Here is a 17684-nt window from a genome sequence, read left to right as displayed (position 1 = left end):
CTTCACACCTGGCACCCTATGTTCTTGGACAGTCCAGCTCAGAGTCCACCCGGTCAAGCCCCTTCTCGCCCTAGCTGCGCCCAGCTCTCAGGTTACTTGACCAGGGTAGGGCCCTAATTGAGCCGACATTACTAATCGCTGTAACAGAAGCTATGACACCCAATTGGAGTTATAAGGCCACAGCTTTATTACAGTAACGACATTACATGAGCTATAAAAACACTGAAATTAAAAGGAGAAAAACATATTACAATACACACACATCTCCATCCAAAAAATGGTGGGGCGCTTGCGCACTCTGCCGGTCCCTTGACAATGCCCTTGCCACCAGCCTTCGGCATACATTATACTATGATCAGATTCGAAGCTGAGAGACGTAGATAAGCTGCCTGTGGTGAGGTCGTAACAATCCCCCCCCAAACTGTGCATCTCTTTTGCAGAGAAATGGTCTCTCCATGAAGGTCTGGACATGTTTTAGAAGATAATAAATTTGTATCATTGTTATTAGTCTTTAGACAGCTGAACCTCGGAGTGTTTCAGAAGACCAGAGTAGATTTTCAGTTTTTTTTTTAATGTATTTTTCCTTTTCAGTCTTGTCAACTAGACTTTGTGACGTATGAGATGTGAGAGGAAAGTGTGGTGAGAAGAGACACGTGCTGGGTGGAAAGAGAGGTGACGTCACGGGCTTCCTGTCTTTCCCCACCCCCACCCTGGGGGCTTTCCTGGGCCTTCGGTTATCATACTGTGAAAGTTCGCACTTGTTTTTCTCCTATCCCCAGACACCAAAACCACACGGAAAGGTGACAGCGTCATGGGAGGGGACATGCGTGTGACCCCAACACGAAAGATGAGACATATCAAGATATACCTAGATACAGGAATTCAGATGCTGAGAGATGCTGAGCAACAGATACAGATAGAAGGCTACGGCTACCAAGAGTACAACAGATACCGAGGGAAAGAGGACCAGAGATACTGAAGGACAGAGGAGAACCAGAGAGACAGAGGTCCACAGATACTGAAGGACAGAGGAGGACCAGAGAGACAGAGGTCCACAGATACTGAAAGACAGAGGAGATCCACAGGTACTGAGAGACAGAGGTCCACAGATACTGAGCGACAGAGGTCCACAGATACAAAAAGACAGAGGAGAACCACAGATACTGAGAGACAGAGGGCTACCAATACCGAGAGGCAGAGAACAGCAGATATTGAGAGAAAGAGGACCCACAGATACTGGGATTCTAGGAGAGAAGCCATACTGAAATCGAAGAGGGTGACACTGAGATCAGAGGCAAGAAAACACAGCATGCAGCCAGACTCTGACAGCAGCAGCAGCAGCTCCCCCGCCAGTCACACACAGGTACTACCACCAGCTGGAATGAAAGGGGGGGGGGGTGGGTTACGAGAAAAAATTGGCGCAGGATACAGCCGGTATATGGCTGATCCTGCTGTTGCACAAGTTTCTGGCCATGTTAAATACTATTCCCCCTCCAGGCCGCCATGGATGGTGGGGAATGAAATAATTCGGCTTCCAGCAATTGTTGGAAGCCGAATTATTGTGTTTTAAAAGTAACTTCAGCTCCGTCTTCTGACGATGGCGAAGTTACTCCCTGTGCGCTGTTATAGCCGCAATTCCTATTAAAGCCTATGGTGGCGCCGGCTGCGCCCAAGTCTCCTGCGCTGGATTAGCCGTGATTGATCCCTGACATCTCCCATCACCAGACCTAAACACATGCTGGAAGATCCCGCCCCTGCTGCATGGTGATCCTTCCATATAGAACCCTGGTAGATTTTCCATTCTGGCAGATCCCATATACAGTATGTCACAAAAGTCAGTACACCTCTCACATTTTTGTAAATGTTTTATCTTTTCATGGTGCTACACTAAAGAGATGACATTTTAATACAATATAGTCAGTATACAGCTTGTATGCACAGCCTTTAATGTCTAAGGCTCAACACACACCATACAATCTTGGTTGTTCAATCTTACCACTTTCATGTAGTATAAGAGCTTATCCAATCAAGCATTCAAGTATTTTCAATCTGTTGGCCCGTATACTACATAGATTTGGTAAATCTGTACAACCAAGATTGTATGGTGTGTGTTGAGCTTAACCCGCTGGCAACAAAAGTGAGTACACCGCTAAGTGATAAATGTCAAAATTCTGCCAGTGTGTCAATACTCTGTGTGTCCACCATTTTTTTTCGGCACTGCCTTAGCTTACTCGGGCATTAAGATCATTAGAGCTTCGCAGGTTGCCACTGGAATCCTCTTCCACTCCTCCATGATGAAGCTGGTGGATGTTAGAGACCTTGCGCTCCTCCACCTTTCGTTTGAAGATGCTCAATAGGGGTTACATCTGGAGACATGCTTGGCCAGTCCAGCACCTTCACCCTCAGTTTCTTTAGCAAGGCAGTAGTCATATCGGAGGTGTGTTTGGGGTCAATATCATGTTGGAATACTGCTCTGCGGCCTGGTTTCAGAAGGTAGGGCGTCGTGCTCCTCTACAGTACATGTTGGCATTCATAGTTCCCTCAATGAACTGTAGCTCCTCAGTGCCGGTAGCATTCATGGAGCCCTAAACCATGACACTCCCACCACCATGCTTGACTGTAGGCAAGACACATTTGACTTTGTACTCCTCACCTTGTTGCCGCCTCACTTGCTTGACACCATCTGACCCAAATACATTTGTTTTGGGTTTGTAGGCTTACTTGTTAATCATCATTAGAAGAGTCTTCCTTCTGGGACGACAGCCATGCAGACCAATTTGATGTAGTGTGTGATGTATGGTCTGAGCACTAACAGGCTAACCACACACTCATGCACACACACCCCTTCATCTTCTGCAGCAATACTGCAGCACTCCTATGTCTATTTGCAACAGACAACCTCTGGATAGAACACTGAGCATGTGCACTCAATGGCCACAATTCACTAAGATCATGCTGGTGATAATAAGGCAACAGAAAACTTACCACCACATGGCTTCAGTTCACTAAGCTTATCTACTGTCTTTTAAGGTACATACACGTCGGATTTTTGCAAACGACCGGTCATTTGGACGTTTGAGCGTCTGGTCGATTGAACGTCAAATCGGGCGTGTGTACGGTCATCCGTTCAGCTGATAAGACTGGATTTCAGCTGAACCACTGACTGTACACACGCCCGATTTGACGTCCAAACGACCGGTCGTTTAGAAAAATCTGACGTATGTACGAGCCTTAATAATGTTTCTGAGCTTTTTCTAGTGTTATCACCATCGTGATAAGGCATGTAGTAAACTTCTGTCTTTAACCACTTGCCGACCGCGCACTCATACCGCGCGTCGGCAAAGTGGCAGCTGCAGGACCAGCGACGCAGTATTGCGTCGCCAGCTGCAGGCTGATTAATCAGGAAGCAGCCGCTCGGGCGAGCGGCTGCTTCCTGTCAATTCACGGCGGGGGGCTCCGTGAATAGCCTGCGGGCCGCCGATGGCGGCTCGCAGGCTAAATGTAAACACAAGCGGAAATAATCCGCTTTGTTTACATTTGTACGGCGCTGCTGCGCAGCAGCGCCGTAAGGCAGATCGGCGATCCCCGGCCAATCAGCGGCCGGGGATCGCCGCCATGTGACAGGGGACGTCCCGTCACTGGCTGCACAGGACGGATAGCGTCCTGTGCAGCCCTGATCTCCGGGGGGGGGGGGGGGGGAGCAGGTAGGAGAGGGAGGGGGGAATTTCGCCGCGGAGGGGGGCTTTGAGCTGCCCCCCCCCCCCGCCAGCCACATGCAGGCATGAGAGATCGGACCCCCCCAGCACATCATCCCCCTAGTGGGGAAAAAAGGGGGGTGATCTGATCTCTCTGCCTGCTACATGATCTGTGCTGGGGGCTGCAGAGCCCACCCAGCACAGATCACTCAGCACAGCGCTGGTCCTTAAGGGGGGGTAAAGGGTGGGTCCTCAAGTGGTTAAGATACGGTGAGATCTCTAAGTTAATGTTTCAAACCCTAAAATAACTACAGAATTCTAAAGTAATGGTGGATACACATGCACTACATCCGGCAACGACTGGTCCGTCAGACCCTCCCGCTGGGCGGACGTACAGCCGACAGTAATGTGTGTGTACGCTGAGCGGATCGTTCAGAAACGGCCTTATTAGTCCACCGATCGCGCGTACACACGCACTACTATCGGCTGAACGTCCGCCCAGCGGGAGGGTCTGACGGACCAGTCGTTGCCGGATGTAGTGCGTGTGTACGCACCTTTAGTGACATCAGTCTGGGTCTACTACGCGTGCGCAGAAGACGCAGACTGGCTTCGACTGAGCGCGTTAAAGGGGCTCACTGCGGCTGAATGGGAGACAGCAAGAGGACGGCGCGGGACGCATCCGTGCTTATGGGGCTCGTGGAAGCCCAGAGTAAGTAAAAAAACGGCCTCATCACTCATCTCTCAGTCTGAGTTAAGTTGCCTCCTCTGTAGTTATTTTCACATGCAGTTCATTTACTTTTTTAAAAGTCTTTAACTTTAGAATTCTTTAGTTATTTTAAAGATTAAAACTTTAAGTTTAGAGATCTCTCCTTAACTTAAAGACAGAAGAGTTAAGTTTAGGTTTGCCTGAGGTAAATTGTTTAGTGAATACTACATGCCTTATCTCCATGGTGATAACACTAGAAATGGCTCAGAAATGTTATTAAAGACAGGAGATGAGCATGAATTGAGGCTATTGTCTTTGGTTGACTATGGCAAGGCCTATTCTGAGTTTAAACTGTCTTTCTGTTAGGGCTGGTTCACACGTTCACGTTCTGAACTCGTCGGCTAAACGCTCCCATTCAAGAGAATGGGAGCGTTTAGCATTGCACGGTTACCGGCAATTGCACAAACGCGACGTTTCGATCCCGATTTAACGTGTCTTTTTGGCCCGGCCCTAGAAGCCGCATGCGACGTCCAGGGTCGGCTAGCCTGCGCGGCTTCATGTCCCCTTGCAGGGACGAGAAACGCCGATCGCGACGGGAAGCCAACGATCGCCGTACCACTGCCCCCGAACCAGGCATTACAGGACGACGCTGCTTTCCGGTCGCCCCAACGCCACCTGCCGTCCGTGTGAACCAGCCCTGAAACTGCTGTATATTGGCCACCGTGCTGCAGCTTAGTTTCAGGGTGTTGGCAATCTTCTTATAGTCTAGGCCAGCTCTATGTAGAGCAACAATTCTTTTTTTTTTTTTAAATTTTTTTATTTTTTACAATCCTCACAAAGTTCGCCCGTGAGGTGCCATGTTGAACTTCCAGTGACCAGTATGAGAGAGTGTGAGAGCGATAACACCATATTTAACACACCTGCCCTCTTCACACCTGTGACCTTGTAACACTAACAAGTAACATGACCCCATTCTTCACTCAGGGGTGTACTCACTAAACAGTTGCCACCGGTTTAGACATTAATGGCTGCATGTTGAGTTATTTTGATGATACAGCAAATTTATACTGTTATACAGGCTGTACACTGACTTCTTTACATTGTATCAAAAAGCCATCTTTTCAGTGTTGTCCCTTAAAAAGATGTAATAAAATGTTTCTGAAAATTTGAGAGCTTTTCTTACTTTTGTTAAATACTGTAGTGTCCTAGCAGATCTTCTATCCTTTCACAGATCCCATTGATTTTCCACAGATCTTCCATCAATCTAGTGATTTCCCACTTTCTTCTCCTGTGTGTGTCATGCTGCTGTGCTCTGAGGGTATCCTCCTTTGTGTGTCTTGCTGCTGTGCTCTGTGGTTGATGTCTTTGATTTGCCATTCAGGACTCCTCAGATGGCCAGAAGAAAGTTCAGAGGAGAGAGAAGAACCGCATTGCAGCCCAGAAAAGCCGCCAACGTCAGACCCAGAAAGCTGACACTTTGCATGTGGTGAGTGCCCTCTTCTATCAGGGCCTCTGCACCCTGACATTTGTGTTAGAGTGCAATAGACGTAGCCCTAATTTGAGCTGATTAAATTAAACCTGAAATGAGAGCGCTATGGATGCTGCCATATTTGTTTTCTTTTAAACAATACCAGTTGCTTGGCAGCTCTGCTGATCTGTTTGGCTGCAGTAGTGTATGAATAACACCAGAAACAAGCATGCAGCTAATCTTGTCACTTCTGACAATGTCAGAAACAACTGATCTGCTGCATGTTCGTTCAGGGTTTATGGCTGAAAGTATTAGAGGCAGAAGATCAGCAGGATTGCCAGGCAACTTGTATTGCTTAAAGGACAACTGTAGTGAGAGGGATATGGAGGCTGCCATATTTATTTCCTTTTAAAAAATACCAGTTGCCCTGCAGTCCTGATGATCTATTTGGCTGCAGTAGTGTCTGAATAACACCAGAAACAACCATGCACCGCATGCTTATCTAACCATGTCAGATTTGACAATAATGTCAGAAAAACCTTAAAGGAGAATTGTAGTGAGAGGAATATATAGGCTGCCATATTGATTTCCTTTTAAGCAATACCAGTTGCCTGACTATCCTGCTGATCATCTGCCTCTAATACTTTCAGCCATAGCCCCTGAACAAACATGCAGCAGATTTGGTTTCTGACATTTTTGTCAGATCTGTCAAGATTAGCTGCATGCTTGTTTCTGGTGTGATTCAGCAGGCAGATAGCTCAGCAGGGCTGCCATGTAACTGGTATTGCTTAAAAGGAAATCAATGTGGCAGCCTCCATATACCTCTCACTACAGTTCCCCTGTAATCTGCTTCATGCAGGGTCTGTGGCTAAAACTATTATGCTAGGTACACACCATACAATTATGTGTTAGATAGATAGAAAAAACGCATCGTGTGTACCCAGCATTACAGACAGAGGATCAGCAGGGTGGCCAGGAAACTGGTATTGCTTTAAAGGAAATAAATATGACAGCCTCCATATCACTCTTACTACAGTTGTCCTTTAAACTTAAATAAATATGGCAGCCTCCATATAACTCTTACTTCAGGTTCACTTTAAGATGTTTCTAAGATGCCTTCATTTTTATCTGCATGGGAAACAAGTGGGCATAACCTATGACTGCTTCTACAGGAGCGCCAGGAACCATGGCGACATTCTGGCTGCTACAAATCTCCAGCTATGCTAATGTTGTCCAATACAGCACCTAATAACTGTTACCCCAGAAGACCAAAACAGACGTATTTTAGCTTCTACAAGTCTCTGCTACAAATATTTAGCTTTGCTAATGTCACCCGACACAGCCACTAATAACCAGGCTGTGGAGCCGGAGTTGTAGTCGGAGCAATTTTGGGTACCTGCCCCCAGATGCAATTCACTTTTTCACCTGAGTTTTCTCCTGGGAGATAATTTTTCATCTTCGATTTAAAAAAGTTTTTCAGCACTTTTCACCAAAAAAGTACCAAAAAGTAAGTGAAAAAGTTAGATAAAAATTATGTTGAGTATTTTCTTGCTTTCTGGGGGCTTAAAAAGCATTTTATTGACAAGTTTAAAAGTATCACCTAGGAGAAAACTCACGTGAAAAAAGTGAATTGCATATGGGCCCTGGTGTCAGAGTCTGTGGTTTCATAAACTGAGGAGTCGAAGTCTGTCACCCCAGCAGCAGCTCGTAGCTGTACAGAAATGTATTGTAACTGCTACAAATCTCCAGCTCTGCTAATGTCACCCAATACAGCCGCTAATAACTGTCACCACAGCAGTAGCTTGTAGCAGTACAGACATGTATTGTAGCTGCTAGCCTGCTACAAATCTCCAGCTCTGCTAATGTCTCCTAATACAGCCACTAATAACTATGTCACCCCAGCAGCAGCTTGTAGCTGAACAGAAATGTATTGTGGCTGCTACAAGTACTACAAGCTGTACAACGTCCATCGAAGAAGTCAAATATAATGCAATGGATGCCGGTACACCAATTTAAGATGCAGAAAGGTTTCTTGAAAACCATAAACGTTTTGGAACCTCAATGCGTCCCTTTATCAAGGAATACACATTCAAAAAACGGAAGCAGCCCTTCTTGCTACTACACTTGCCAACTGGCCATGTACTCGCTGCAGAGCGTTTAGCAATATGATATATGCATTGATGTTCCAAAACATTGGAGTTTATGGTTTGAATAAACCTTTCCCCATTTAGGTCAATGGTTGAAAAATTGAGCAACCAAGTCAAGTGTAGAGCTAATTTTATTATGGTAATGAGCGCCCCCTCAAAGACAGAGGAGGGTACAGTGAGTAGAGGTTGGAGGGGACCAGAGAGGGATTGGGGCCACGTTTGTGTATGTTTCAGTGTCAGCATGTGAGCTGGAGTTGTAGGGATGAGATGATGAGTAAGTTCTATAGGCGGACCTAAGAAAATTGAGATCAGAAAGTGGAAAAGTAGAAAATGGTGCAGAGGTTGTCTGTCCATCCCTGTGCTGAGGACCACCATGAGGTGCCTAAATTATACATTACAGTTTGCTTTAAAGTACCTCTGACCTGGTGTTCAATTCTTTTAAAATCGTTTTATTGCTGGTGCTTCGTCACAGCACACAGCACAATCATCCCCCCTCCAGCGCCCCCTGTGGCCTCGTTCTAGCAACTATTATGAGCGGGGAGGAAGCTCCCCTGCATGCTGTGTGCAGTAAAACATATACGGATCTAAAGCGTCAGGTGGAGGGTGCAGAGTTAAAGCGGACCCAAACCAAACATTTTTTTAATTAAAAATATTTAGTTGCACCACTCTGACACATACAAAGATAAATAAACACTCCTTCAAGCCTATGAGCATTTCAGTGCATGCTTTTCACCCTTCTCTATTCATAGCTAGGGTTATACTGGGGGCAGCCAATAGCAATTCCTCCATCGCCGGACACCATCTACTCCACCAGTTTGCCGGAAAAATCCCGGCAATTTTAAAGGAAGCGAGGGGTTCCACCAATAAATGTAAAATATTTTATATTTGTCATCATGCAGCTGAAAAAAGGCTGCTATTTACTATTATAATTTAGAAAATAGATTTTATTTCTGAAATCTTGTATTTTTAATTTAGGTCCACTTTAAGGATGCACAGCAGGGAGGAAGAACGGTCACTTCTTCCCCGCCCATAATCGACATTCTGCTTCAGTCGAAGAGGATGGCTGAGCAGAACAGGGTCCACAGGGGGTACTGGAGGGAGGAGGATGGTGCTGTGACTTAGTCACAGCACCAATAGTAAAATACTATTAAAAGTTTAAGGGGAGGGGAAAACCGGGTCAGGGGTACTTAAAACCTAATAAGTTGCCAAGATATATAAATTCATACATGATAAAGTGTGATTTTCTCACCTCCAGGGTCCGTATTCCACATATGGTCTTGAAATCCTGCCCACAGTGTGAAATTGGGCCCGGGGTCTTTTTTTTTCTTTCCAAACCAGAGGTGCAAAGGATGCTGGGGGATTGATGTCATAACTCCACCCATCATGTCCATGTGATCTAATCTACACAGACAGGCATCTGAAATGAAAATTATAGCACACACACATAAGATAGGCTGCAGCAGGTTTCCTGTCTCTTTTCTGTACTACAGTTTGTGAAAAAAGAAGTAATTTGATCCAGGCAGGGAGAGAGCAGGGGAGGGAGGGGCAGAGGAGGGAACCAGGCTGAAGAGGTGGGCACAATGCTTTCAGCTTCAGGAGGAATAAGCAAGTGCTGCTTACAGATCTAAATGTGAGCCTGTTCTATCCAATATGATGTACCAGATGTAAACTTTATATGTTCATCTAGCTGTACACAGTGCCTAGACTACACATCTATATATGTATTGCCATTCAGACCTTTTCCGGTTGGCGGTGGTCTTTCAAGGGTGTAGCGAGAGAAAGTTTCATGGCAGCAGTTTTTAGCATAAATTGGGATGTTGAAATCATCCATAATGATTGTAGTGATGACCATGAGCAGAAAACGGCCAGCTAGTCAGAAAGCTGGTCACAGAAGTTAATGGATATAAAGGCTGGCCCTGTATGGAATCAAATGTTGCCTCCATCTTTTTCAATTGGACATTCCTCCAACAATCTACTCCTTTTCAGCTTGTGTTAGCAATATGTCACCACTACTGATGTCTTAGATGAAAGCCTCACCTCTCTAACATTGGTTGGTAGCTTCTAGTTGAGGCTTCTCACACAGGGTCAGTGCCCCAACCTTATGACTCTTTGCCAACATACTGCAATGTGATAAATTACAGGTCTGTATTCTGTGTAGGATGACATGTTTCTTGTGTTTGGCAGGAGAGTGAGAACCTGGAGCGTGTGAACTCCGCCCTGCGCAGGGAGATCCGCCTCTTACGGGAAGAGTTGAAATATCTGACTTATGTTCTCAGCAGCCATCAAGCCGCCTGTGCCTTGGGAGCCCAAAAACTGGCAGTGCCCCCCACTTTCAGCATTGACAGCGCCCGCCTCTGATCACCAATCTCCTAATGTATGAGGCATCTTGAACAGACATTGTACAGATCTGTCTATCATTGTTAACTGGAGACAACCACATCATCAAGATAACCTCATGCATGGACCAAAGAGCAATGTCCCACCCTGCCAATCACTGCAGAACTTCCATCTTTCTCTTTCAATCTATGTGAAGAATGTGCTGCACATAAAAGGCAGAGTCTACTCAATAGATCCCCTGCCAATCCCATCAACTTCCCACAACCTTTGCTACCAATCCCATTATCCTTACCAATAGCTGTCCTGCCAATCCCACCAACTTCTCAATGCCTACCTTGCCAATCCCTCCAATTTCCCAGTACCTGTCTTGCCAACCCCATTATCTGTCTTATTCCTGCCCAGCTACTCATACCAATTTGTAAATACCTGCCTTGCCAGTCCTACCCTGACAATATCCCCCTTGCAATCCCATCTCTTCCCCTTCACCCAATACCTGCCCTGCTAATCCTATCACATTTCACAACATCTACACTGACTATCCAATCACTCCAAATACCTGCTCTGCCAATCTCACTCCTCCGATGCCTCTCCAGCAAATCCCCACCCAACAATTGTCCTACCAATTCCCATCACCCCCTAATATGTGGACTGCCAATCCCAGCACCCCACCCCCCTCATACTTGCCCCGCTAATCCCATCCTTAACATTCAGACCATTACCGGCTCTGCCAATCCTGCTCCTACAATAACTCTCCAGCAAATCTCATTACACCACCAATTCTCATCTCATTGTGCTACCAATTTCCATCACCCCCAATTTGTAGACTGCCAATCCTAGCACTTCAACCCCTTATACCTGCCCCGCTAATCCTATCTTTACCACTCAGCCCGTTACCTGATCTGCCAATCCTCCTCCTACAATACTTCTCCAGCTAATCTCACTCCACCACCCATCACCTGTCCAAACGATTCCCATCAACCAACAATACATGGACCTCCAATCCCAGCCCCCACCCCCCTCACACCTGCTCCACTAATTCTTTACCACTCAGCCCATTACCTGCCCTGTCAGTCCCCTCCCACAGTGTAATAATCTATTCCTACACTATGGATCGTGTAATGGTTAAGGGCTCTGCCTCTGACACAGGAGACCAGGGTTCAAATCTCTGCTCTGCCTGTTTAGCAAGCTTTACCTATTCAGTGAGGAGACCTTGGGCAAGTCTCTCAACACTGCTACTGCCTATAGAGCGTGTCCTAATGGCTTTAGCTCTGAAGCTTTGAGTCCGCCAAGAGAAAATCACGATATAAATGTTATTTGTCTTGTCTTTTGTCTATTCAGAATGGATCATTTTTTCACACATGTACATCAATTATTTTTGTTTATACTTTACAAAATAAATGGTTTGCTAGTTTTCCTGTTTTGCTTAAAGCGGATCCGAGATGAAAAAACTAACTATACCAAGTAACTTGTCTATATATCTTTTCTAAAGTTTACACAGCAAGTTTAGCTGCAAACAGCATCAACAGAATATGATTATTTCTTCTTGTGATACAATGACAGCAGACATGTTGTTTGCAAACATTACACACAGCAAGCTTATCTGCATCTTCAGCACTCAGCCTGTGAAAAAACCTAATCCCCCCCTCTCCCCCCCCCTCTGCCTCTGAAATCTCTGGCTAGTAATACCTCCCCCTCCTCCTGCCCAGACTGTGCTCCCATGAGCCCTTGCTTCTGTCTGAAAATGCCAAGGCTCTCTGAAATGCTGTGGGCGAGGCTTGTTTAGTTTATAGGGAATTAGAGTATTAAAATAAAAACAAAAAAAGTATTTGGCTTGAAGAATGCCTTATAAACAATAGGAAAGGAACACAATTATGCAATGAGTGAAAGTTCATCTCGGATCCACTTTAACAAATATAACATACTAGCCAACCCGCGTCGTAGCATACGCCGCATCTATCTAATAGAGTATGTGCCTCAACCTTGAAGCAAGAAGAAGTAGGCTTTCCATGAGAAAATGTATGCATGCTCAAACACCAAGTTTAACCCTAGCAAGTCTGGCTTTGCAAATCCGGCCTAATTGGCTATTCATGAGGCAATGCTCATGCAAATATGCATTTGCTTTCGCATGCCAAACTATGCAGGGTCAAAAAACCAATACTGCAAAGTGCTCTCTCGCTGCCTGGGAACCACAGCGGCACCCCGGAGTGGGAGGCAGGGTGGCGCAGCCGCCCCCCCCCCCCCCCCCACAAGCGTGGCCAGCGCTGGGGAGAGCCGTCCGCACCCACCTCCTAATATTAAAAACAGTCACTTACCTTAACGTCCATTGGGTTCTGCTACATGCGCATTAATTTTCTCATGGAAAGCATTTTGTGCAGTTTGTATCCTTTGGAGGCAGGTGGTGGATGGCTTGCTCTGGTGGTGTGAACCCTGGAGTGAGTGCGCCTGTCCTCCCCCCCCCCCCCCCCCCTCTGGAGTGCTGAATGTGAGCCAGCCCTGAGCTCTAAAGCTCGGGGTGACCCATGCTTCTCTCCTTTCTCATGTGGTGCCCCCAAATTAATGCGCATGTAGCAGAACGCAATGGACGTTAAGGTAAGTGCCTGTTTTTAATATTGGGAGGTGGGTGCAGACGGCTCTCCCCGGCGCTGGCCACACTTGGGGGGGTCGTCCACGCCACCCAGCCTCCCCCTCCGGGGTGCCGCTGTGGTTTCCAGGCAGTGAGAGAGCCTGGGACCCTGCGGTCCCCCCAGTTGTATAAAAAGGGGGCATTGGGAATCCTCCCCGTGGCGCTCCTGGAGGCCTGGAGCACACCAAAAACTGCTAGCAGATCCGCAAAATGCTAGCAGATTTTGAAACGCTTTTTCTTATTTTTCTGTAGCATTTCACCTAGCATTTTGCGGTTTTGTAAAGCGTTTTTGGTGTAGTAGATTTCATATATTGTTACAGTAAAGCTGTTACTGAACAGCTTCTGTAACAAAAACGCCTGCAAAACCGCTCTGAACTGCTGTTTTTCAGAGCGGTTTGCGTTTTTCCTATACTTTACATTGGAGGCAGAAACGCCTCCGCAATCCAAAAAATGCCTCACCTCGGGAGTATGCGTTTCAGCAAAACGCCTCCCGCTCTGGTGTGCACCAGCCCATTGAAATACATTACCCAAGCGTATCCGCAGCCGCAAGTGGATCGCAAAATGCTGCCGAACCGCTCTGGTGTGCACTAAGCCGGATAGTGCTAATGTAGCAGGGTGACTGCTTTGTGGTATTGGTTTGTGCATGTATTTGCATGAGCATTGCCTCATGAATAGCCAATTAGGCCAGATTTGCAATGTCAGACTTGCTAGGGTAAGGCCTCTTTTCCATGGACTGTGAATAGGCAGTGAAATGGCTCTCAAACTCTCACAACTGCTCACTGCTGCCTGGTAACTGCTCACTGCTGCCTGGTAACTGCTCACTGCTGCCTGGTAACTGCTCACTGCTGCCTGGTAACTGCTTGCTGCTGCCTGGTAACTGCTTGCTGCTGCCTGGTAACTGCTTGCTGCTGCCTGGTATCTGCTCGCTGATGCCTGGTAACTGCTTGTTGCTGCCTGGTATCTGCTCACTGCTGCCTGGTATCTGCTCACTGCTGCCTGGTAACTGCTTGCTGCTGCCTGGTAACTGCTTGCTGCTGCCTGGTAACTGCTTGTTGCTGCTTGTTGCTGCCTGGTATCTGCTCACTGCTGCCTGGTAACTGCTTGCTGCTGCCTGGTAACTGCTTGTTGCTGCCTGGTATCTGCTCACTGCTGCCTGGTAACTGCTCACTGCTGCCTGGTAACTGCTCGCTGCTGCCTGGTAACTGCTCGCTGCTGCCTGGTAACTGCTTGCTGCTGCCTGGTATCTGCTGACTGATAACTGCTTGCTGCTGCCTGGTAACTGCTTGTTGCTGCCTGGTATCTGCTCACTGCTGCCTGGTATCTGCTCACTGCTGCCTGGTAACTGCTTGCTGAGCACACAGCTCAACAGTCCGTGGAAAAGAGGCCTTAAACTTGGTGTTTGATCACGCATAAATTTTCTCATGCAAAGTACTTCTTCTTCTTGTTTGAAGGTTGAGGCACTTAGTCTATTATATATATAGATTCATTCAGTATGACTAGCTGGTGACACTGTAGCTTAGTAAATATTCAATATGACCAAGCTGGTGGCATTGTGACTTGGTATGCATGAGATATTCAGTATGGCCAGCTGGTGGCACTGTGGCATTGTAAATATTAAAAATATTCAGTATGACCAAGCTGGTGGCATTGTGATTTGGTATGCATGAAATATTTTGGATGAGCAGCTAGTGGTGCTGTGGCTAAGTAAACATGAAATATTCAGTATGAACAGCTGGTGGCGCTGTGGCTTAGAAGTGTGAAATATTCTGAAGGATGAGCTGGGTCTGATTATTAGTAAATATGAAATATTCATTGTTACCAGCTGGTGGCACCACTGTGGCTTGGGAAGCATGAAATATTCAGTATGACCAGCTGATGGCTCTGTGGCTTAGTAAATATGACATACTTAGTGTGATCAGCTGGTGGCGCTTTGCTGCTCTCTTGTTGGAGGAGGCCGAAGTCCGGAGATCTTACAATATAATATAATATACAGTATATATAAGTTTTTAGTTGCCAAGAATAGAACTCTGCAGATATTCCGGCTGTGCCGGGCTGTGTCATAGACAATAAAGATGTTGTGCAGATGAGATCGAAGATATAAAAAGTCAGCAGGGATCTTGCCTCAATCCATTGGGTGACAGTTTGGGGCCAGGCTCTGTAAAGACATGTCACTAACCAACAATGAGGAGGGCTGATTCACACTGAGGGGACTGCGCTGCACTTACCGAGCGCCAGCTATCGGCAAAGCACTAGTGCAGTGTCATTCTGAGGGCAACGTTCTCACAGCAACGTTTTGATTTTTCAAAAATCGAAATCTTGGTGCATGTACGTTTTTCAGAGCGATTCTAATTAGGAATGGAAAAACACTAGTGGATAGTAGACCCTTGCACCAGCAATGAGGTCTCCCTGTTAAAGAGGAGCTGTCAGCCATACTATCCCCCCCCCCCCCCCCCCCCAAAAAAAAAAAAATATATAAGTAGATAAATACTTGCTCTACTAACATAACACATGTATTGCACTGTCCACATTTTGATTTTAGTGATTAGAAATATTGGCCAATCAGAGAGGTACAGAGGTGTGGGAGGGGAAAACAGGAGGGAAAGAGGCGTCTGCCAATCAGGCTGCATTAGTTAAAGTTAATGGGAACTGGTTTAAAACAAAAACAAAGTCAGATACTCACCTAAGGAGAGGGAGGCTCTGGGTCCCATAGAGCAGGGCTTTTCAACCTGTGGTACACGTACCACCAGTGGTACTTTGCTGTTGGCCAAGTGGTACATACCAGGTTTGCCTGTCACTTGTCCTGGTCTCATCTTGCCTCCACAAAGTTCAGCTCCCGCTTACTTGCTTCTGGCTGTGCTGCCCTGCGGCATACTTCAGATCTCAGATCAGCAGTGAAGAGACAGCCAGGTGAATAGTGCTCAGTGACGGTGCGTAGACAGGAAGTGACATCACTGCTCACTTCCTGTATTTGAAGTATACGCACTATCACTGTGCACCTTTCACCTGGCTTAGAGAGACTTCCCCTTTCTTCCTCAGTAGAGAGGATCGAGCACTGGGACCCACCCCCCAAAGATCTCCCCGTCAGCATGCCCACACGCAAAGTAGCGGCTCTCCACTATGATTCTGGTGGAAACAGCCGCGCCCCATCGGCTCTGCTCTGCTGCGCATGCACACTGGTGGTACTTGAAAATTTTCAAGTGTTAAAAGTGGTACAATTAGTGAAAAGATTGAAAAGCCCTGCCATAGAGCATTCCCTCTCCTCTCCCAGTGCCCGCTGCTGTCCTGGCTCCCCAGTAGCGGTATTCGAACATTTCGGTCAAATACCGCTGTCTCCCGGCCGAAGGGAGGCTTCGGAAATGCTTCGGGAGCCTGAGTGCTCCCCAAGACGGGCCGCTCTACACTGCGCACGCGCCCTCTATGACGCACTCGCGTGTGCGCCACCTGTCTTCGGGAGGACTTGGCTCCCGAAGTCCCCCTGGCGTGGGATGAGAACGGAGGAGCCAGCGCAGCACCGGGAGAGGAGAGGGATGGCACATTAGGACCGAGCCTTCCCTCTCCTTAGGTGAGTAACTGCCTTTTTTTTTTTTTTTTTTTTTTTATAAACAGGGGTTACATTAGCTTTAAGTCTGAGGGGAAAGTAAAGAAGCAAAAATAGACAACCCAGCATGCCCTGCAACTTCCTTTGTGAGGCAGATGTACCAAATAAGAGCCAGGGAAACTGGGGAATGTTGTTTTATGGATAAGAAAAGTAAGAGTGATTTTTAACTTTTGGATTGCCTGGTTAACACCCTTCATTTTATTTAATGCCCGACAGTTACACTTTAATGGTAAGGGGGAGACCTCATTGCTGGTGTCAGGGTCTAGTACACAATGCTATTGCATGCAATCAAGCTAACGTTCCCTTTCTTCAGTCACATCATTTTGCAACCTAGTTGTTTTTAATGCTGCTAGTGTTCCAGCTTGATGCGAGTGTAATGAGTTCAGATAGTTATCAGCCCTGACCTGACCTCTGCCTGTTATCAACCAGCCCTGACCTCATTCTTGTATCCTGAACTCTTCCTGTTACCCACCAGGGGGTGATGCTGAGCCACATGGCTTAAAATCTGTGATACAGAGTAACAGTGGTATCATAGGTGTGATGGCCTGATGGGATAAAGTCACAGTGAGCTGGCGTGTACTTTGCTCATGTGTTACACGTCTGTACGAATACAAGATTAAACCCTTCCCCCTCAACTGATTCAACCTCCCTACATAACGCCCGTACACCCATACATACAGAATAAGATAAGATACAGAGAATGACACCCAGCATACAGGATGAGAGAAGTCATACTGTGCAGCCTCCATACATACAGAATGCGAGCAGATACTGAGAATTACACTCGGCATACAGGACAGGAGAAATCATACTGTGCAGCCTCCATACATACAGAATAAGAGCAGATACTGAGAATTACACCCAGCATACAGGACAGGAGAAGTCATACTGTGCAGCCTCCATACATACAGAATAAGATCAGATACAGAGAATTACGCCCAGCCTACAGGACAAGAGAAGTCATACTGTGCAGCCTCCATACATACAGAATGCGAGCAGATACTGAGAATTACACCCAGCATACAGGACAAGAGAAGCCATACTGTGCAGCCTCCATACATCCAGAATAAGAGCAGATACTGAGAATTACACCCAGCATACAGGACAGGA

At 46.7% G+C, this 17684-nt stretch overlaps 1 protein-coding gene across 1 annotated transcript; it reads left to right on the top strand.

Moving 5' to 3' along the window:
- The first annotated feature begins 555 nt into the window (after positions 1-555).
- On the top strand, positions 556-12321 carry BATF (basic leucine zipper ATF-like transcription factor). Its single transcript, XM_068252204.1, has 3 exons — positions 556-1363; positions 5783-5887; positions 10201-12321. The coding sequence occupies exons 1-3, from the start codon at positions 1310-1312 to the stop codon at positions 10372-10374; spliced, it is 333 nt and encodes a 110-aa protein (XP_068108305.1). The 5' UTR covers positions 556-1309; the 3' UTR covers positions 10375-12321.
- The last annotated feature ends 5363 nt before the right edge of the window (positions 12322-17684 follow it).

This window comes from Hyperolius riggenbachi, chromosome 9, assembly GCF_040937935.1.
Source record: "Hyperolius riggenbachi isolate aHypRig1 chromosome 9, aHypRig1.pri, whole genome shotgun sequence".
NCBI lineage: Eukaryota > Metazoa > Chordata > Amphibia > Anura > Hyperoliidae > Hyperolius > Hyperolius riggenbachi.
The sequence above is the reverse complement of the archived record's forward strand: the minus strand, read 5'-3'. Positions and strand labels throughout refer to the sequence as shown.

What these genes read in the sequence shown, in the direction of transcription:
- BATF (XM_068252204.1), top strand. Translation starts at nt 1,310, where the DNA reads ATGCAGCCAGACTCTGACAGCAGCAGCAGCAGCTCCCCCGCCAGTCAC. An exon ending in CCCCCGCCAGTCACACACAG is followed by an intron (nt 1,364 to 5,782) that starts GTACTACCACCA and finishes TTTGCCATTCAG; the next exon opens with GACTCCTCAGATGGCCAGAA. An exon ending in AAGCTGACACTTTGCATGTG is followed by an intron (nt 5,888 to 10,200) that starts GTGAGTGCCCTC and finishes TGTGTTTGGCAG; the next exon opens with GAGAGTGAGAACCTGGAGCG.